The following is a 22,246-nucleotide window of genomic DNA, read 5'->3' as shown; positions in this document are numbered from 1 at the left end:
ATTTCCTTACACCATACACAGAAACAGACTCAAAATGGATGAAAGACTTAAACATGAGACAGGAATCCATCAAAGCAGGCAGCAAACTCTTTGACCTTGGCCGCAGCAACTTCTCGCTAGACATCTCCAAAGGCAAGGGAAACAAAGGCAAAAATGAACTATTGGGACATCATCAAGATAAAATCTTTTGCACAGCAAAGGAAACAGTCGGCAAAACCAAAAGACAACTGACAGAATGGGAGAAGATATTTGCAAATGACATATCAGATAAAGGGCTAGTATCCAAACTCTATAAAGAACTTACCAAACTCAAGAACAAACCCAAAGAACAAAAAGTCCAGTCAAGAAATGGGCAGAAGACATGAATAGACATTTCTCCAAAGAAGATGCCCAAATGGCCAAAAGACACATGAAAAAATGCTCAACATCACTCGGCATCAGGGAAACACAAATCAAAACCACAATGAGATACCGCCTCACACCAGTCAGAATGGCTAAAATTAACAAGTCAGGAAATGACAGATGTTGGCAAGGATGAGGAGAAAGGGGAACCCTCCTACACTGTTGGTGGGAATGCAAACTGGTGCAGCCACTCTGGAAAACAGTATAGAGGTTCCTCAAAAAGTTGAAAATAGAGCTACCCTATGACCCAGCACTTGCACTACTGGGTATTTACCCCAAAGATGCAAATGCAGTGGTCTGAAGGGGCACCTGCACCCCAATGTTTATAGCAGTAATGTCCACAATAGCCAAACTATAGAAAGAACCCAGACCAGATGTCCATCAACAGATGAATGGATAAAGAAGATGTGGTATATATATATACAATGGAATATTACTCAGCCATCAAAAAAATGAAATCTTACCATTCGCAATGACGTGGATGGAACTAAAGGGTATTATGCTAAGTGAAATAAGTCAGTCAGAGAAAGACAATTACCATATGATCTCACTGATATGTGTCTGTTTAAGAAAGAAAACAGAGGATCATAGGGGAAGAGAGAAAAAAAAATAGAACAAGACAAAACCTGAGAGGGAGACAAACTATAAGAGACAATTAATCATAGGAAACAAACTGAGTGTTGCTTGAGGGGAGGGGAGTGGAGGGAATGGGTAACAGGATGATGGACATTAAGAAGGACATGTGATGTAATTAGCACTGGGTATTATATGACTGATGAATCACAGGCCTGTACCTCTGAAACCAATAATACATTATATGTTAATTAATTGAATTTAAATTTTAAAAATGTTTTAAAACATTTTTTTAAAAAGGATGTTTTAGGGGCGCCTGGGTGGCTCAGTTGTTAAGCGTCTGCCTTCGGCTCAGGGCGTGATCCTGGTGTTCTGCCTGCTTCTTCCTCTCCCACTCCACCTGCTTGTGTTCCCTCTCTCGCTGGCTGTCTCTATCAATGTCAAATAAATAAAGAAAATCTTAAAAAAAAAAAAAGGATGTTTTATACTTTTTTGTTTTCATTTAACACACTAAAATATAAACAATGTCAATTTCAAACAATGGGGTTTGGTTAAATGCATTGATACATCTAGCTGATAGAATATCATACAGTTATTAAAATCAATGCTTAAGAATAGAAATGTATCGAATAATATGACATAATATTATAAGAAATGATCTTGATTATGTCAGTAAAAATACTAGATGAGGGGGGCACCTGGGCGCATAGTCAGTTGAGCATCCGACTTTTAGTTTCGGCTCAGGCTGTGATCTCGGGGTCCTGGGTTTGAGCCCTGCATCTGGCTCTGTGCTCTGTGCAGAGTCTGCCTAAGACCCTCTCTCCCTCTGCCCTTCCCCACCATGCGCTCTCTCTCTCTCTCTCTCTCTTTCAAATAAATAAATAAATAAATCTTAAAAAAAATACTAGATGAGGGGGGTGCCTGGATGACTCAGTAGGTTAAGGGTCCAACTCTTGATTTTGGCTCAGGTCATGATCTCAGGGTGGTAAGATCAAGCCCCGAGTTGGGCTCCTTGCTCAGCATGATCTGCTTGAGATTCTATCACCCTATGCCTCCACCACCCCCACTTCATGCACACTCAATCTCCCTCTCTCGCTAAATAAATCAACAAAATCTAAAAAAGAAAAATACTAGATGAGGCATATGCATGGGAAAACATTTAAAGGCTTATTTACCAAAATATGAACAGTGATTTTCTCCAAGTGCTGGATTATAAATGATTCATTTTGTCAGAGCTACCATTGCTAGACATTGGCAATGAACCACAGTTCACAAGGATAGACCACCAATACACTTAAAACCATTCTGTACCCATGCAACCATTCTGTTTTTCACTTTCAGTACAGAATTCAATGAATACATGAGATAGTCAACACTTATTGTACAATAGGCTTTATGTTAAATGTTTTTGCCCAACTGTAGGCTAATATAAGTGTTCTGAGCATGTTTAAGTTGGGCTAGGCTAAGCTATGATGTTGAATAGGTTAAATGTATTAAATGCATTTTCAATTATGATATTTTGAACTTACGATGGGTTTATCAGGCTATAACACCATCATAAATTGAGGAAGATCTATACTATGCCTAAGGACTCCTTATTTCTTGATTTTTTGTTGTGAGATCATAAATTTCTATACTTCTCAGTTTATTTGAATTGATGTTTTCTGTTACTTGCAGGTAAACCCAGACTAACTGATATAATTGGAAAAAAACAGAGTTCAGCAATCTTCCTGTAGAGAATTTTGTTGTAGCATAACTCCCCCAGGGTAGAGGGAAGAATTAGGACCCAAAGGTTGTCCAAAACAAAAAATGATCTAGAATTTGAGAAAGTGAGGAGTTGGTAAAATACATTTTGTGAAACCTTCTTTGATCAGAACATGATAAAAGGAATTAAACCATTTTCTTATAAATCTAATTAAATAACCACCATTTCATATATTTCAAGTTTTTCTTCTAGAAAAAAACTTGGTTTTTGTTTGACAAAAATGTTCAAAGCAAATACATTTTTTATTTTCATAATTTAAAAGCGACTTATTTATTATTCTCTAAAAGTTTACTCTCCTCTAAAATCTCCAATACATTTGTTTTTGAAGCACTCTATCGGGTATCTACTCCCAACTGTAATATTTTATTTTCGTGTAGCTAAATCTATGAAATAATCAAACTGGGATTCAACACAATTTGCTCATGAAATTTATATAGAAATAGGCATTTTCATAAAAAATTTTAAAACAAGATGAAAAATCAATTATTTGGTTCAAAGTACTAGGGAAGGGGCTCTTGGGTGGCACAGTCAGTTAAGTGTCTGACTCTTGGTTTCGGCTTGGGTCATGATCAGAGAGTCCTGGGATTGAACCCCATGTCAGGCTCCATGGAGCATGGAGCCTTCCTGGGATTTTCTCTCCCTCTCCCTTTGCCCCTCCCACTTGTGCTGTCTCTTTCTCTCAAATAAATTATTTTAAGAAAGTACTAGAGAAGTGGCTCAGCTTTAATATCTTCTTGATTTATAAGTAGCAGAAAAATCTGTTATGTGAGCTTATTTTAATTTCTTTTCCTTTGATATTCCTTAAATTCTGTAACTGTCTTTTGATAGTTGATAGTATCAGTTCCTGTTAATTCCTTCTTATCATTTACAAAATATAGTTTGAGACCTTTACTCAGGTAGGGAGGCTCAGGTATTAATGAATAACTTTATTATTTCAAGGTTGGGTTCTCTATTCGTGTGAGTTTTCAGCTATTGATTTTAACTCCAGTAATTACTAAATGTTTTTGTTGATAATTTTATTTGGCTGCTCATATTTTAAATCTTGTTTTTAACTAGTGATTTCTAAGTTTTGACATTTGATAATTTGAGTGTTTCTGTACAGTATTTCCAGACTTGGCTTAAGTGTTGAAACCCTCAGAAACATTTAGGTGGTCCTAGGTGGCACTTCTCAATCTTTGTCCACAGGACACACTTCCCCTCCTATCAGTTGAATGCAAACCCTGCTCATTAATTGTAACTCCACTCCTCTCTCCACCTAGGAAGCAGGAGCTCTACAGGCATTACCTACAATCCAAAAACAAAATAGGAAATATTGGCACTTTTCATCAGCAGCAAATTACCAGGACATTCCTCCTGACACTTCATCCCACTACACTGACACCGCATGATGCCGCATGACTCCCAGTGAAAAACACTACTCTAGTAGTTATTACAATGCACTGGAAAACAAGAAACAAAAGACAAAAAAATAAAGCCACCTCCCACCCAATTGGAGAATAACACTTGTTTGGGCAGTAACTTAACTTCTCTGTGCCTCAGTTCTCCTTACATACAAAATGAAAGCTACAATAGCTTAACATTATTGTTTTGGGAGCCTCAATTCAACAAGATAGGACAGAGGGTCTAGCAAAATAGGGAGAGAATTAATTGTGGAGGGCCTTAAATGCTAGGCGGAGGAGTTGGACCTTAATGTAATAAAGATTATAAAGATTTTTGAACAGGGTAGCAGCCTTACCATCGATGTCTGTGTCTTAGGAGGAAAACTGGCAGCAGGATGTAGAATGGAGGAGAAAGAGATGGAAATAAGAAGAGTTAAGAGAGTATTGCAAAGGTCCAGACAGATATTGAGGGTAATTGCTGTGGAGGGGAGGAGGGGGAGGACTGGGACCAATTTAAGAGATGAGACAATCAATTATAGACGCAATAGAATTTGTTACTAAATGGTGTGACGAGTGGGGGAGAAGAAGGAAGGATTTGAATAGGACTTTGAGGTTTCTGGTCTGAAAAATGTAAAGATGCTGATGCCATTAAGTGACTGGAAGCACAACGATGACGTGTGCCTTTGAGCGCGCGCGCGTGCGTAACAGGTGACATGGGGCAAAGGTTAAGGAATGATTTTGTCCCGTCTTTTGAATTGCTGTGGACACCCATGTGGTGCTGTCGGCTGGACAGTTAGAGTAGGTCTGGAGGCACTTGTTCATTAAAAGGAAAGGAATACTCTTGTAACACGAACAGCTCATTTTTATAGTCCTCAACCGTTAGCGCCCTAAACCCTGAGGTTATTACCTCACCAACAGTAAAAGCTTGATTACAGCTCACTGTGTGAAGGTCCTTAGTTCCCACAATTTCTATGGGCAAAATATTAATTGTGATTAATTACTGTGTGGCAAAATACAAAAACTAGGCGAGTTATTGTGTCTTCTTGGAGGGCGCTTGTTTGGGTTTTTTCGCGGCAGCCCTCAGGGAAAGGAAACTGGACAGCTCCCCAGGTGGCATTTGGCCCTTTCCGGGTCAGAGCCGGCCAGCAGAGACTGCTCGCAGCCACGTGGGTCTGGGCCTTTGGGCCCTTTCCGACTGGGGTGCTTCAACCTCGGGCGGAGGGCCCTGCCTTCCTTTTTCCTACAGCTTACGGCCCCCGGCCCTCCGCGCCAGGGCGGGGCGGGGCGGGGCAGGCTGCTCCGAGACCCCGCCTCCTCCTGCCGCCACCAGCCCCGCCTCTCCTGCTGCTGCCGGCTCCCTCCGGCCCTGCGGTGCGGTACGCGCCTGCGCGGGCCCTCGCCTCGGAGCAGCCATGATGGTGGGTGTTCTCAGCGGCGCCGAGNCCAACCCCATCTTCTCCCCTGGTGCGCCGGGCCGGGCGACCCCGCAGGAAGGCCTGGACGACGGCCCCGACTTCCTCTCGGAGGAGGACCGCGGAGTAAGTTCTGCCGCCTTCTCGCTCTCACGGGACCCTTCCGCCCCCGCCTTGGCCCCTGGGTGTAGTGCCAGGAAGGGTCCCCGGTCGCGCGGCACCTTCACCCCAGCGTCCTCCTTTCGGTTTCCTCGCTGCACCGCGCCCCGCCCTCTTGCATTCGTTCCTCCCTTGGGGCCGCTCCGTTCTGATTTCCTGGGGACCACGGCTGCTTTCTTGTCCCCCGCCCCGACTCGGACCCTCCCTTGGACCTCCTCCCGCGCCCGGCTCGGGGCGCAGGTGGGAAGTGGAAGTGGAGGCCGGAGCTGGATCCTTACCCCCAGCCCTCGACACTTTGGGGGGCTATGAAAACCCATTCTCAGACCTTCGTGGAGGTACCCTTAGTTTTCTCCCGTTGTGGACCGCTGCCGCCCACTCTTCTCACCTTCTAAAACAGATACAGTACAAGCTTTTTCTAAATTATCCCTTTGCAAGGAATTTTACAGTTGCTGAACCTTAACTCTTGTCCAGTATCCTACCAGATTTTGCAAAGTGCTGGAAGCTCACGGTACCTTCACGTTTCTTAATGTCCAAAAAATAAATCTTTTGCGGAGTTCCCTTGGTAGTGGTTTGAGACCAATTGCCTGCCACTTAAGAAAGGGCCTCCAGGGCTCCGATTCCTCCCTCCCACTCCCCGCCGCCCCATTTGCCTTGGCTGAAAGGGGGTAATCTGTATAGTGCCTTGTACAAGTGAGCACTTGAAAAATATTGATATATGGTGATTTCAGCTCATCAGGGTTCCTTGGGTCCATCACATTTAACAGCCTGCACTTCAGTTTTCCATTTTGCCTTTACTTATTCGTGTTAGATAATGTGAGAGATACATCAGTTAGTCGATTTTTGGCAGGTGATAAAATATTCTTGTAGGATATTAAAGATGTAGTTCATATTAACTGATGAGCTTTATAAAGTTTTCAAATGGTAAGGATACTTGCATACTTTTATAAATGATGTTTTAATAAATTTCTCAGTTTACACAAAAGCATCATTTAGAATTTCTAGTTAGTGTGAAAGCATCATATAGGATTTCTGGTTATTTCTAAAAAGTTTAGTTTCTAATGAGTTTTTAAAAACTGTGTAGATGTGTATCTGTCTTCTGGGATAAGACAGTAGTGTTAGGTGGACACTTAAAAATTACATTTTGGATTTTAAAATAGGAAAGCCAGTAGAGTTGTGTAATGAAGGGAGATGAATTGATTATAGTACAATTAAACTGATTTTTCTAAGTATAAAGTAGTTGGCATTCTTTACTTAGATAACTTTGCGTCCATTTTTGTGGTCTACCAGAAAAAGCAAACAGGATTTGCTCTCTGTAAAATCTGACTAATGTTAAGTAAAAGTATTAATTTTTGAGCACTTATGTTAATGAAAAGCAGAGCATTTTCTGGTTAATATTTGGGTTGATTGCCTTATGCGTTGGTAAGATTTGTTTATGAAACTCGAAGCACTTATATAATGTGTCCAAAAACTTTTCATGTATTACAAAATTAAAGGGTAAGGGAGACAAAGAGTGTGCCTGACCAGAAAGAAATGGAAAAAACATTACTATGAATTACAAAGCATTTAGACTGTCATGGTGAATATGTGAATGTGTCCAGTTCTTCCTTATTTTTGTCCTGTGGAACTGGTTGAATCATAGTAGTAATAGGTGGGCACTGTGTTAAGTACTGTATAAGCATTGTTTCATTATATTCTCTCATCATCCTTGTGAAACTTTTTGTATTCACCTTTTACAGATAAGAAATATGAACCTTGGAGAAACTAAGTAAGCGGTGTAAAGGTCACACAACCAAAAAGTGGGAGAGGTGGACTTTAAACTAAACCATGTTTTTGATATCAGAGCCAGTACAAGTATTTCTCAAAGTGGCCTTGAAACATTTGCTTCAGAATCACCTGGAGTGTTTGAAAAACAAAAGTTTCTGGGTCCTGCCCTAGTAAATCAGAATCTCCTGAAGTAGGGACAAGGACAGATAATTAGTTCTTTTTTTTAGTACTTCTTTTTCTTTTTCTTTTTTTAAAATCCAGTGTAATTGCCATACACTACTTCAGCAAGCACCCAAGAAGATTCCGTTGTGCACTGAAGTTTGATTACAGCTGCACAGTTACCCTGCTGTTCCATCATTTCAGGAACAGAAATATCTGGCCTGTTTAAATTTCCTTATATTGTGTTTGTTCTGATAGAAGTGGACTGCCATAATTAGAACTTCTAGACATTGTACTTTTAGTTTAGGTTAACTTGTTCAGCCTTTTAAGAAACTCTTGAGAGAGAAAAAGCATGAAGTGCATGTATCAATAGGAATTTTGGTATAAATCATAGATTCAGAAATAATGCATTTCACACAGAGCTGCAAAATTTAAGTCAATATTTTTAAATACATTTTTAAGCAGCCTTAAATTTTCATCATGATTTTTGGAACAGAAGAGAATCTTATAGTCTTAAGAAAATGTTGTTACAGGAGAGAATCTTACAGTCTTAAGAAAATGTTGTTTTGTGAGAAAAAGCAGGCTTTAAGAAATACACAATATTGAAAATTACTGGCCACTCTTCAGCCATACCTCTACATAATAGGCTATTTTTCCCCAAAATGAAGGACAGTAACATATTATTTAGTAAACAAATGAGCCCTTTGAACTGGGCACATTTTGCTCTGATGTGCTTGTTAAATAAGAGCAGTGGGTGCCAGTGTGTTGGCTTAATTCTCTTAGCATTTGATTTGAATTCTAAATAATACGTTTGTTTTCAGAATTACTTCAGGTGGAGTAACTAACTACACCTCTCCTGGACTCCTAGCTTTGCTCCTCCCTCTCTATTCCTTATCTTTGTCATGTTATCATTTGTCAGTCTTGCAGTCAAGAAACCTCTGAATCCTATCCTTCATCTCCATATCAGAGTAGTCACTGAGGCCAGTTAATTTCCTTTTTTTATTTTAAGGTTTTATTTATTTATTTGTCAGAGGGAGATCGTAAGCAGGGGTGTGGCAGGCAGAGGGAGAAGTAGGCTCCCTGTTGAGCAAGGAGCTGGATGCGTTACTCGATCCCAGGACCTTGGGATCATGACCTGAGCCAAAGGCAAGCACTGCACCGACCCACAGGTCCCTGAGGCCAGTTAATTTCATCTCAAAAATGTTGTTTATCCCATCTTTCATTCGTATGGCCCCCCACTTAATGTCCTTGCTATTTCTTGCCTGGATTGTAGCAGTACCTGTCATTGGTCTGCGTCTCGTTTCTGTCTACCTTCCAATCCAATTCACATTATTTAAAGTTACCTAACTTTAAATGACTAAATCATATATCGACACTAGTCTAAAGTATTTACTTGGACCCAGTTCTTCTTGCAGTAAGGTTCAAACTCCTTGGGCTAGCATTAAACACCATTCATGACACTTTCAGGCTGGCTTCATTTCTCAGTATATCTTTCCCGCTAGACATATTCTAGTCTGATTGTCGTTGTCCAGGCACTTTAATGTCTGCTTTATGCATGCTCATTAATGTGGTAGAATGCTTTTTTCCCTCACCTTTTTTTTTTTCACTTGACATTTGATTTATCTTTGAAGACTTGACCAGATATTTGCATTTTCTTTTGTACCTACGCAGCATTTAGTTTGAGCATATTCCACATTTATTGATAGTTATTTTAGATAAAAATGTGACATTTGATGATGTTGGCAGAGGATAAGATGAATGTTGGCAGAGGAAAAAGAGAAAGTTCCTGTCCTAAGACCATCACAGTATAGTGACAAACTTATCATAAAGTGCCATGGGAGTACAAAGGAGGGAGTGTTTGCCTTTGGGAGAAGGGGAAGTAGTGAAGACGTAATGATAGCTACATACTGCTGTAGTATTTACTGTGGGCCAGGTACTTCCCATATATTAACTCAGTTCTCAAATCTCTGTTAAGTAGCTGCTACTGTTCTAGTTTAGAAAGGAGAACTGAGGTTCAGAGAGATTAAATAACTCGCTGAAGGTTATAACAGCCAGTATGAGCTGGATTCAGACTCATGCAGTCTAGCTCCAGGTCTGGCACTCTTCAACTGCTGTGCTATCACCTAAATGAGCTAAGCCTTAAATATTGACCAGGGATTTTGTAGGCTCTCAGGGAAGGGGGAGGCTTGCCAGCAGAGTGGATAGCCTGGGTGGGTAATTTGGTTCCACGTGAAGCACTTGTTCTCACAGGAAGCAAGGGTAGATAATGGATAGTGTAGATTGAGTGTAAAGTGCATAATAATTAAGATTCCAGGCAGTGGGAAGCCCTTGGGGATTTTAAGCTGGGAAAGACCTATGCCTAGATGAAAATAGCGTTGTAGATTACACTGATGTGGAGGGTGGGTTGATTCTTCCTTTCACAAGAGAAGGCTATTGTAACAGTCCAGATGAAAAATGAAGGTATAAATAAATTAGTGGAAGAGAGGATGAAGGAAGGGACATAGCAAAGAGATGTTCAGGAGACAGAGTTGATAGGGTATAGTGACTGTATAAGTACATGGGCTGGGCAGAGGAGAAGGAGAAAATGAGGAACAGGAGAGAAGAATAGAGTTAGGTAGATAATATGTTTGGTTTCATATATGTTGGATTTGAAGTGCCTATAAAGTATCTAATCCCTTTCCTGCCAAAGATCTGTAAAGGTGAGGATTGTGTCTTTTCACTGCCCTATCCCTAGCTCCTAGGACAGTGGTTTGCACATCAAAGGCACTCGGGTGTTTAATAAGTGAATACTTGTAGGCAGATATGTCTAGTTGGTAATGGGAAAGTATGATTGGGAATTTAGAATAAGAGGTCTGAGTTTCTGATAAATATTTAGGAGTTATAGTCGAGAATGGCTAAGATTGCTCAGGGTAGATAGCACCTGTGGAAACCAACATTTAAGGGTTATAGGAAAGAAATAGATCAGTTGACAGGGCTGAGAGAGGTAGGAGGGATATGAGAGAAGTTCCCAAAAGTTGAGAGAGTTTAAAGGAATTAGAATGACCACCGAGGCAAAATACTGCAGAGAAGTTAAGAAGACTAAAAAGTTAGTGGATTTGGAAATTAGGTACTCAGTGTGTGAAGGGTTTGTGAGACTGAGTCTAACCTTGAGAAGAGCAGTGTATGAGCAGTCATGAAGCAGAGAGCACAATTAAATGCTCAGTGGACAGATGGACACTGCTTATGAAAAAGTGGAAAAGATGATGAGGTTAGATTTATTTGTAGGAGAGTTTATTGGTAGGTCTGAGGGCAAAACAGCTGCAAATGTTTGTTGGGGTGTGGGAAACCAGGTCACTTGTTGAGAGTGGGGGTGGAAATGTAGACGGTTGAGGAGGTAAAAGTTTGGAGTAGTTGCTGAAGGGAATCGGAAGAGAGCTGAGCAGAGCTACTCTGGAGTGTTGAGTGGTTTTAAGTGACTTTTCTCTAGCCACACCGGCAGCTCAGAAAGCAAAGGTGATTGTTGAATTGATCCTGAGTGCGGGAATTTGCAAGCTAAGTATGGCAAAAAAGAGCAATGAGAGTTGACGGGACCAGTAAGAAAGGTATCGGAGTGACGTATCATGCAGTGGAGTGGAAGAGGAGGGAAGCAGAGAGGGTAACAGACTGCAGACGTATGGAAAGGTCACAGCACGGGAAGTGTTGATAAGGTTAAATTGTACACAGAGTACAGTTGGTGAGGAAAAAGAGAATGGGAAGTACTTAATTTTGTGTTTTATTACATAAAGTTGATTGTCTCCCTCAATACCGATTTCTTGAAGGCAAGGCTTTTTGTTCACCTAATGTACTCCACAATACCCAGGACAGTTGTTTGAAATCTATTAAAACAAGATAAAAAATTGATTATTTGGTTAAAAGTACAGGGAAGGGGTTCCTAGGTAGCACAGTTGTTTAAGCGCCTGGCTCTTGATTTTGATCCTGATCATGATCTCAGGGTCATGAGATCCAGACACCCACCCCCCACCCCCCACCCTTCAGGCTGGCTCTGCACTCGTGAGGAATCTGCTGGAGATTTTTACCCTCTCCCTCTGCTCCACCCCCCCACTCATGCTCTCTCCCTCTCTCAGGTAAGTGGATAAATCTTTTTTCATTAAAGGGACGCCTGGGTGGCTCATTCAGTTAAGTGGCTGCCTTTGGCTCAGGTCATGATCCCAGGGTTCTGGGATCCAGTCCCACATCAGGCTCCTTGCTCAGAGGAGACCCTGCTTCTCCCTCTGCCTACAGGTCCCCCTGCTTGTGTGCGCGCACTCTCCCGCTCTCTCTCTCTGTCTCTTAAATAAATAAATAAATAAAATCTTTTAAAAAGTTTATTAAATAAATGCATATTAGTATATTGACTAAAGAGTAAAGTATTAACTTTGACTTGGAGGGAATTCCGCTGTGGACACCGTTAGTACTACCCTAGTAATAGCGTAGTAATGTTTTATTGTGTCTTGGTATGGTATGTGAGAGGAAATCTGGTTGCAAATGCCAGTTAGGACTTTATCTAGTCACACTCAGCAGCTTAAAGTGTAAAAGCAGAGAGTTGATGATTGGATTAATACCAATTATGAGAATTTGCAAGCTGGGTATGGCAAAAGAGCAGTAGGAGTTGTGAGACCATCAGGAAAGGCATTGGATGGGGCTCCTGGATGGCTCAAGTCAGTTAAGCGCCTGACTCTTGATTTTAGGTCAGGTCATGATCTCAGGGTTCTGAGATCCAGCCCCACCTTGGGCTCTGCACTCAGTGGGGAGTCTGGTTCTCTCCCTTTCCCTCTCCGTCTGCCCCCTTGTGTGCACGTGCTTTCTCTCTAAAGTAAATAAATAAGTCTTTAAAAAAAAAAAAAGGCGTTGGAGTGACATATCATGTGACCCTAGTAACGTTTTGTTGTTTCTGGTACAGTGTATGAGAGGAAATCTGGTTGCATATGCTAGTTTCCAGAAAATGTGTATATAATCAACCACAGAGTTGACTGCTATAAAATAATAATAGAAATGGTATATTATAGGACTTCCAAAATCCTATCTGAGCTAGGAGTTAAACAGATTTAAAATTTGTCCTAAATTAGTGAGCCTAATGGAATTTACTTCTGTCTGTCTCAGGGGTTTTCCATTGGTTATACTGTAATTACAGTATCTTAGCCCAGTTATGATTACCACCTTTCTTCCTACCCTTCTCTCCATTCAACATGTATTTATTGAAGTCTGCCACTAGAACTATAGCGATGAACAAAACAAAAATCTGTGTCCTCACAAAACTGACATTCTAGTTTGGGAGGGCTATTAAAAAAATAAAATCTAGTAGATGGTAAACAAGTGGTATGAAAAAAAATGAGGGAGGGATAGGGATTGTTTGGGAGTGGAGGGGAGTTGAGCTGTAGTCTTAGGGTTGCCAGGAAAGACCTTCGTGAGAAGGTGACATTTTGGTAAATACTTGAAGAAAATGAAGGAGTGAGTTATGCAGATAGATATCTGGGGGCAGAATATTCCAGGTAGAGGAAGCAGTAAATGCAAAGACTCCTGAGGTGGCAGCATGCCCCTGTGAGCCAGAGGAATAGTCGATTAGCCTGAGAGAGGGTGTCAGATACAAATTTTGTAGGGCCTGGGAGACCCCTGTAAGGACTTCAGCTTTTCTCCAAGTGGTACCCCCTTAGGTTTTGAGTAGAGGAATGATCTTGAGTTTCACGGGATCTTCTGGTAGCTCTGTAAGGAATAGACTGAAGAGGGTAAAAGGTAGAAGCAAGACACCAGTTGGGAGGCTATTGCGATAGAGTTAATTTCCTTTTCTTCCTCCACCGTCCACTCATCTCTGTACATTTGTTTTTCTGCCAAAAGAGGAACAACTAATTTTTTAGGAATGTTCTAGGGTAGATACTTTATAGTAAGTGAGTCAGTATAGTAATTTAGTAGTGAATGTCTTCTTTACTAAATTATATGTGGAAAATTAATCAGCAATAGGGCAGTGTCTTTATCTTATTATTATTTTTTAACTTGAGGGAGACAGCACAAGGGGAGGGAAGTGCAGAGGGACAAGCAGACTCCCCTCTCGGCGGCTCAGTGAGGAGCCTGCCGGAGCCTGCCGGAGCCTGCCGGAGCCTGCCGGAGCCTGCCGCTAACACTCAATCCCAGGACCCTGGGATCATGACCTGAGCTGAACTCAGATGCTTTACCAACTGAGCCACCCAGGCGCCCCTAAATTATCTTTTATTGATATGTATTTATGTTGCTTAATCCATTTTCCCTGCCAAGTCTTTCTCTTGACCTTGACACAAATGTTTAACCTAGTCAGTCTCTGACAAAAGAATACAAAGTTTATCAGCCTAGATAAGGATTAAACCAGTGAATGTCATCGAATGAGAATTTCCTCACAGCGACCTCAGTAGTTTCAGTTAATTAAATGTTGGCGAATCACAAGTTTTTTGGTTTCATTTTCCCTTGATAAAAACTCTCTAACATTATTAACTTTAAAGAAAAAAGAAAATACGCCTGAAAAATCTTTTGTACATTTAATGTAATTAACACTAAATTTACAATATGTTACTTTATCAAATCTAAGGAACAATTGATTGGAAGGTATACTTTCTTTTATGTACCACCAAGAAAGAAAAAATATTTTCAGTTAAACTGAAATTTGTCAACAGTTACAAGGCATTCCTATTTCAAATGTTAAGATGTGCAAAATATGCATCTAGATTTGATGAAATATAGCAGATTAGCTTTCAGTAGAAATTTTGTGTTTATGTGGGGGATGATTTCATTTTATTGTCTGGCTTTTCCACTATACATCTTAGTTATTAGAAACAGGACTTTTTAAAAAAACCCTAATGTGTGTGAAGCAAATCTTATTACCAAACAAAATAATTCCTTTATGTCTCCTTTTCTCTGTAAGCTCAGGAAATGGAAAAAAAAAATAATTGAGGTATGAAGTGTATGCCAGAACTGACTGTAGAAAGATGCAATATCAGGATGAACAGTTCAGCTGGTATTTTGACTTTACTATGAAATATAAATTGAAGGAGTCACAATCTCACCACCAGCATTTTGCTGTGACTGCATTTATGATTCCTGCACTTTTGCTGAAATCAATTCTAGAATATAGTTGCTAAAAGAATGAAAAAGACAGGGGTGCCTGGGTGGCTCAGTCGTTAAGCGTCTGCCTTCGTCTCAGGGCGTGATCCCGGCGTTCTGGAACGAGCCCTGCATCAGGCTCCTCCGCTGGGAGCCTGCTTCTTCCTCTCCCACTCTCCCTGTTTGTGTTCCCTCTCTCACTGACTGTCTCTCTCTCTCTGTCAAATAAATAAATAAATCTTAAAAAAAAAAAAGAATGAAAAAGACACATTGATAGATTAGATTAATGGCCATTAAGGCAATATGTGAATGGCTGCGAGCTTTAATAAGGCATACTAAAGAGAATTTACGGAAGAGGTGAAAAGTAAAGGAGTAGAAACATAAAGGAGGGAACTCCTGGGGATGATTGTGGTTATGATCACAGGGAAGTAACCTGTGTATTTGTCTTCAAACTATATACTTAAAATCTGCATTTCATGTATGTAAGGGATCCCTAAAAAGCATCCAAGAACAAAAGCAGTAAATATATAAGAATGTTATTTTTTAAAAGTTACAATTTTAAAAAGCCAAGTGTACTGTCCGAAAAAGGGGGGGGTGTATGTGATATATGGGCATAAGGAAATAGAAGAAAGAAATAATAATTTGGAATAATCTGAAATTGGAAGATCAATAACAATTACTCAGATGTAGAAATCCTGAAAAGTGTGTTTCCACATTGATAATGCAACAGTTAAATCTGAAAATAAAAATGTACATATAGATATGAAATCCAGCAACACTGTTTTATATAATCATTAAAAATATTAGCAGTTGAGATGAAATTTTGACAGACTGTAAAGGTAAAGCAACTCTATAATTCTAGGCTAGATTTCCCAAACACAGTTTTGTTCTTTTGTTGTTGTTGTTGTTGTTGTTGTTTAAAGATTTTATTTATAGGGGCACCTGGGTGGCTCAGTCGCTAAGCGTCTGCCTTCAGCTCAGGGCGTGATCCCGGCATTCTGGGATCAAGCCCCACATCAGGCTCCTCCGCTAGGAGCCTGCTTCTTCCTCTCCCACTCCCCTGCTGTGTTCCCTCTCTCGCTGGCTGTCTCTGTCAAATAAATAAAATAAAATCTTAAAAAATAATAATAATAAAATAAAGATTTTATTTATTAATTGGCCAGAGAGACACAGCGAGAGAGGGAACACCAGCAGGGGGAGTGAGAGAGAGAGAGAAGCAGGCTTCCCGCCAAGCAGGGAGCCCAATGCGGAGCTCGATTTCAGGACCCTGGGATCATGACCTGAGCTGAAGGCAGATGCTTAACAACTGAGCCACCCAGGCACCCCTCAAACACAGTTTTTAAGGCTTTTTTCCTGAAGATTTTTTAAATTTTGATTTTATTTAAATGCAGTTAATTAACATACAGTATAGCATTAGTTTCAGTTATTCATCAGTTGTGTATAACACCCAGTGCTCATTATATCACTTGCCCTCCTTAATGCCCATCTTCCAGTTACTCCATCCCCCTATCCACCTCTCCACCAGCAACCCTGTTTGTTTTCTATGGTTAAGAATCTCTGAAGATTGTTATAAGTCTGTGGTAGGGCCTGGGGTTCTGTATTTTTAACAAGCACCCAGGGGGTGGCTGGGTGGTTCAGTCAGTAACTGCCTTCGGCTCAGGTCCTGATCTCCGTCCTGGGATAGAGGGCCCCCTTCCCCCCCCCCCCNCCCCCCCCCCCCCCCCCCCCCCCCGCCGTGTCTGGCTCCTTGTTTGGCAGGGAGCCTGCTTTTCCCTCTGCCTGCCACTCCCCCTGCTTGTGCTTATGTTCTCTCTCTCTCTCTGACAAATAAATAAAATCTTAAAAAGATTTATTTAATAGAGCGCGTGCACCTGTGCAAGCAGGAAGGGGGCGGGGGGGGGGGGGGGGAGAATTCCCTACACAGAGCGGGTAGTAGGGCTTGATCTCACCTCCCTGAGATCATGACCTGAGCTGAAATCAAGAGTCAAATGATTACCAACTGCGCTGCACAGGCGCCCCAAATATGCATTTTTAAATACATGACAGCTCGGAGAGTATAAACAGTTTTGCTTCCAGCATTTTTTTTCCATTTACATCGTAATTAAAATTTGAAATGCTGATGATGGGACGCCAGGGTGTCTCAGTTGGTTCAGCATCTGCCTTTGGCTGGGGTCATGATCCCAGGGTCCTGGATATCCAGTCCCGCATTGGGCTCCTTGCTCGGCGGGGAGCCTGCATCTCCCTCCGCCTGCTACTCCCCCTGTCCATGCATGCTCGCTCGCGCTCTCTCTCTCTCTCTCTCTCTCTCTCTCTCTCTCTGACAAATAAATAAATCTTTAAAAAAAATGAAATGCCAATGACTAGGTGAGATTCCCAAAATAAGCCCTGGGTTTTACAACTACAATATTTGAAGTAAGCTGCGTAATTAATTAGACTTTAAATATTTCATATCTTTGCAGCTAAGACTTTATTATCATCTTTTAGTGTATTTGATTTTTTTTTAATAAGCTCCAAATTAGTCAAACATTTTAGAATGTATATTTGTTTAAAAGGAAGAAAAATTGATGAAATTTAAGAATTATAAATAGAATTAATGGTAAGCATTATAAAGTAGAGGGGCACCTGGCTGGTTGCGTTGGAGCATGTGACTCTTAATCTTGGGGTTGTGAGTTTGAGCCCCACTTCGGGTGTAGAGTTTTGTTTTTTTTTTTAAAGAATTATAAGTAAAGAAATCTCAACGATAAGTAAATGAAAGCACTAAATAGAGAACATATTCTTTGAATGTAGTAAAGCTTGTAGAGTAAAATGTGAGATTTAATTTGTGAGGGGCGCCTGGGTAGCGCAGTCGTTAAGCGTCTGCCTTTGGCTCAGGGCGTGATCCTGGTGTTCCGGTATTGAGTCACACATCGGGCTCTTCCGCTGGGTGCCTGCTTCTTCCTCTCCCACTCCCCCTGCTGTGTTCCCTCTCTCACTGGCTGTCTCTCTGTCACATAAATAAATAAAATCTTTTTTAAAAAAATAAAAAATAAAAAAATAATTTGTATCACAGGCGGTAGTTGAGTATTATGTTACCATTTTTCTTAGCATTTTACATATGTTATATGTAATATATTTAACTGTGTTTAGTAGTTTCATTGTGTATTCCTGAATTAAGCAATAGAGTTAAAATTATTAACCAATATTCTTTTTTTTAAGATTTTATTTATTATTTGAGAGATTGAGAGTGTGAGTGGGGGATGGGGAGAGGGAGAAGCAGGCTCCCCACTGAGCAAGGAGCCTGATGTGGGGCTCGATCCCAGGACCCCAAGATCATGACCCAAGCAGAAGGCAGATGCCCTACTGACTGAGCCACGCATGCACCCCTAGCCAATATTCTTTTCATTATTTTTCTTGTTCTAAAAGGTAGATACTTTCCTGGGCACCTGGGTGGCTCAGTCAGTTAAGTGTCTGCCTTCAGCTCAGGTCATGATCCTGGAGTCCCTGGATTGAGCCCTCACATCTGAGCCCCACATCGGGCTCCCTGCTCAGTGGGGAGTCTGCTTCTCCCTCTGCCCCTCACCCTGCTCTCATGCTCTCTCTGTCTCTCAAATAAATAAATAAAATCTTAAAAAAAAAAAAAAGAAAGAAAAGTTTAATACTGTCCTTGATTTTTGAACACTTGAACTTTAATGGACCATCTTCTTGGAAGATAGTTTATGTATTTTTTTTTTTCAAACAAAAGGTCTCACAAATTTATTACTGAACCAACCAACTGGTGCAGAAGCATAGTAACAGAGAAGAATCATTTCCCTGATAAAACGTGTCCATTGCTCAGGTAGCAGTGATGTTATAGAGCAAGAGGATATGGGTATGTGACCATGCAGCATAAATATTTGTGCCATTCCTTATAGACCAGCTTGGTTCTTCTCCAGTGCCTCTTCTTGAAGTTGTACCTGATTTTCTTACTAGTTTTCATCTGAATGCCCTGGGGAATGGGACGATTCTGCTTTTGTTTCTTGTCCAGGAATTGCTTGACGGGTCTTGTGAGAAGACCCAAATCAGAGTATTAATGTGCAGCGATGGGATTCAAACCCAGGCCATCCAAGCTCCTAGGTTAGGGTGCCTTCCAGACTTCCCTGCTACCGTCCATGGTGAGGAACAAGTCAACCACACACACCACAATGGCAGAGAATAGAAGAGAGAAAAAATAGTTTACTTTTTGAGTGACATTATAATGAATCCTTGTTAGCACGTTGACTCATACAAAGCATAGTTGAATGGTATAGAATGAAAATTGATTAAGATAATAACATACCCAAAGCACCTGCCTCCCAAAATATATATGAGGCTTAAATGAACTTGAGTACCTCTTGGAGTTAAGATTCTTTTGTTATTTTTGTTTTGTTTTTGCATTATCTTAATGTCTGAGAAAAGAATTCTATATAAGCTCACAGAATTTTTCATTAAGGTATTATCTTTTTCTAGCTTAAAGCAATAAACGTAGATCTTCAGAGTGATGCTGCTCTGCAGGTGGACATTTCTGATGCTCTTAGTGAGAGAGATAAAGTAAAATTCACTGTTCACACAAAGGTAAACGTGATTTCGTCCTTGTTCTTATTTTAACTATTTATTGTGCAAATGTTGCATATGTCATGTATCAACTAGAACTTCGGTTTTTGAACATAATTAGAAGGAAACCATATTTTAGTTTATAATTCATTGCTTTTATTTTAACAGTTTTAGGGAATGTACTTGTTTTTAATGTAGTTTTTAAAGATTAACATTTAAGAATTAAGAATCACAGAACCTAGATGTAATGCAAATTTAATTTTCTCTAGACTTATTAACATGTTTCACTATTCTTGTTTTCAGTTTTGTTCTTTTAATTATATTACTGTCTTACGGGGCACCTGGGTGGCTCAGTTGGTTAAGCCTCTGACTCTTGATTTTGGCTCAGGTCATGATCTCAGGCTTGTGCCTCTCCCCCCACCCACCCACCTTCCCTCCCTCTCTCTCTCTCTCAAATAAATAAATAAAATATTTTAAAACAAATAAATTACTGTCTTACAAATTATTTTCTTCTTGGATTTTAGTTCTAAGGCACATTTTCAGATCATAGATTTATTTACCTTTGAGTAGTTGAGTTTGATATATTAATAACTGTTAAGTAACGGTAGCAGTACAATACAATAAGAGGCTGTCAACTTACTTTCTCAGAGATCCCAGGATAATTTTTTTCTGGGTGTCTCAGAGTTTTCATAATGGAGTTTTAAAGTACCAATAAACATTCATATAAGACTAATTTAAGAAAACAAGATTAAAAATGTTTATTAAAAGCCGTTTAGTGTAATTTTGATTTTTTTTTTTTTTGCAGAGTTCATTGCCAAATTTTAAGCAAAATGAGTTTTCTGTTGTTCGACAACATGAGGAATTTATCTGGCTTCATGATTCCTTCGTTGAAAATGAAGACTATGCGGGTTACATTGTAAGTGTTGGGATTCCATTTTAATCCCACTTTCTAGGAGCTTTTTAGATACTTTGTTATGTGTCAAATCTTGTTTAGCATTTTAGTGAACGGCGTGATTTTTAAAAATTGTCAGTTGCAAAACACAGTTGACTACCACCTTTTATCCTGAATTGTCTTGGTTTGAGTGTGGAGATACGGATATCTTATGCTCCTTCATTTAAACTTAAATTCTTACTGTTGATTGGAATTGAAATGGGCTTTTCCTAGAGATTAAGGGGGTGTTATAAATCATACCAGTTTTGAATCCTTAGGTAGACAGATATTTAGAGTTGGCGGGTTCCTGAAGAGGTTATCTAATCTAAGTTTGCATCAGATGTTGTGCTCAGCTGTTGACCACACTCAGATTCCTGAAATTCAGTTTCATTTGATCTCCTTGAAATCATCCTGATCTGGTTCTATCTCCATCCTTGTGGCCACTCCTTTTCAGTCATTTGCTTTTTCTTTGTATAACTCAGAATTTGGTGGACAACTGGCAGTGCATTCTTTTTTTTTTTTTTCCTTTCTTTTTTCTTTTTCTTTTAAAAAAATTACCAGTCTATATAAAGGATCAGCTCAGGAACAGCCCAAAGGGAAGAGATGCATAGGACAAGGTACAGGGAGAGGGGATTGGTGCAGAACTTTCATGCCCTGTCCAGTGTACCACCTTCCAGCTTCCAGCATGTCAGTGTCTTTGCCAACCTGGAAGCTCCTTCTCTTCCCATCTTATTTCCACCTTTTCTTCCTCATCTTGTCTAATGGCATTTTCTTACTACCATGTCCTTCTACAGGCTAAACACTCCTCAAAGATCAAGACCTGGTCTTATTTAGGGATGCCTGGGTGGCTCAGACGGTTGGGTGCCTGCTTTCAGCTCAGGTCATGATCATAGGGTCCTGGGATCAAGTCCCACATCGGGCTCCTTGCTTATCGGGGAGCCTGCTTCTCCCTCTGCCTGCAGCCCCCCCCCACTTGTGCTCTCTCTGACATATAAATAAAATCTTAAAAAAAAAAAAAAGACCACGTCTTATTTATCTTTATATGCACATTGTTTAGCATCATTCCTGGCACATAGTAGATGCGGCGTACAGGCATCAGTGAGTGTGTACTCAGCTGTACTTGATGCTTTCTTCCCTATTGCCTTCCTCAAGCATCGCCCTTTTCTTGTATTCATTCTTTGGCTTTCCCCTACTTATCTGTTCTTCTTATTTTCTTACTTTATTTCCCATCATTTCCTGATAACAGTTCCTACTTGTAGGCTCTTCCTCTTAAGGTAAACAACTTCTTTATCCTTCGCTTGAATGATATGTCTCTTCTAATTCTTATGTTTTTATTTAAGGTAAGTGTTACTTACCCACTGTGAGTGAATAGAATGATACTAGTCATTAAACCCTGTCTTGTTCTCTTGGTTTGAAGTCAGTGCTTTTGGCTTCTGATACACTTCTCCAATTTAGGAACCCTTTTTAACATTCCTTGCTGGATCAATACTGCTGGCATTCATGAACTTTAAAAACAGAATAGCATAAAGCTCCTATGAATTCCTTAATTAAAAAACATATATTTTAATCAAACCATTTACATACTTCTGAAAAATAGTGTGCATCTTCTTTTAGTGTGTAGTTAGAGCTTAACGTGCTCTAACATTCCTTGCTGGATCAATACTGCTGGCATTCATGAACTTTAAAAACAGAATAGCATAAAGCTCCTATGAATTCCTTAATTAAAAAACATATATTTAATCAAACCATTTACATACTTCTGAAAAATAGTGTGCATCTTCTTTTAGTGTGTAGTTAGAGCTTAACGTGCTCTAACATTCCTTGCTGGATCAATACTGCTGGCATTCATGAACTTTAAAAACAGAATAGCATAAAGCTCCTATGAATTCCTTAATTAAAAAACATATATTTATATTTAATCAAACCATTTACATACTTCTGAAAAATAGTGTGCATCTTCTTTTAGTGTGTAGTTAGAGCTTAACGTGTTTTAACATTCCTTGCTGGATCAATACTGCTGGCATTCATGAACTTTAAAAACAGAATAGCATAAAGCTCCTATGAATTCCTT

The 22,246-nt window shown here is 40.1% G+C and overlaps 1 protein-coding gene across 1 annotated transcript in view; it reads left to right on the top strand.

Moving 5' to 3' along the window:
* The first annotated feature begins 5,562 nt into the window (after positions 1-5,562).
* The window catches only part of SNX6 (sorting nexin 6), a 48,021-nt gene continuing 31,337 nt past the window's right edge, over positions 5,563-22,246 (top strand). Inside the window, exons 1-4 of the mRNA XM_019803324.2 lie at positions 5,563-5,657; positions 18,700-18,826; positions 19,161-19,265; positions 20,050-20,160. Of these exons, the coding sequence (XP_019658883.1) occupies positions 18,824-18,826; positions 19,161-19,265; positions 20,050-20,160 (219 nt within the window). The 5' untranslated portion in view covers positions 5,563-5,657; positions 18,700-18,823. The remainder of the gene's footprint in view (positions 5,658-18,699; positions 18,827-19,160; positions 19,266-20,049; positions 20,161-22,246) is intronic.

This window comes from Ailuropoda melanoleuca, chromosome 20 (assembly GCF_002007445.2).
Source record: "Ailuropoda melanoleuca isolate Jingjing chromosome 20, ASM200744v2, whole genome shotgun sequence".
NCBI lineage: Eukaryota > Metazoa > Chordata > Mammalia > Carnivora > Ursidae > Ailuropoda > Ailuropoda melanoleuca.
Note: the sequence above shows the minus strand (reverse complement) of the source record. Positions and strands in the feature narration are given on the sequence as shown.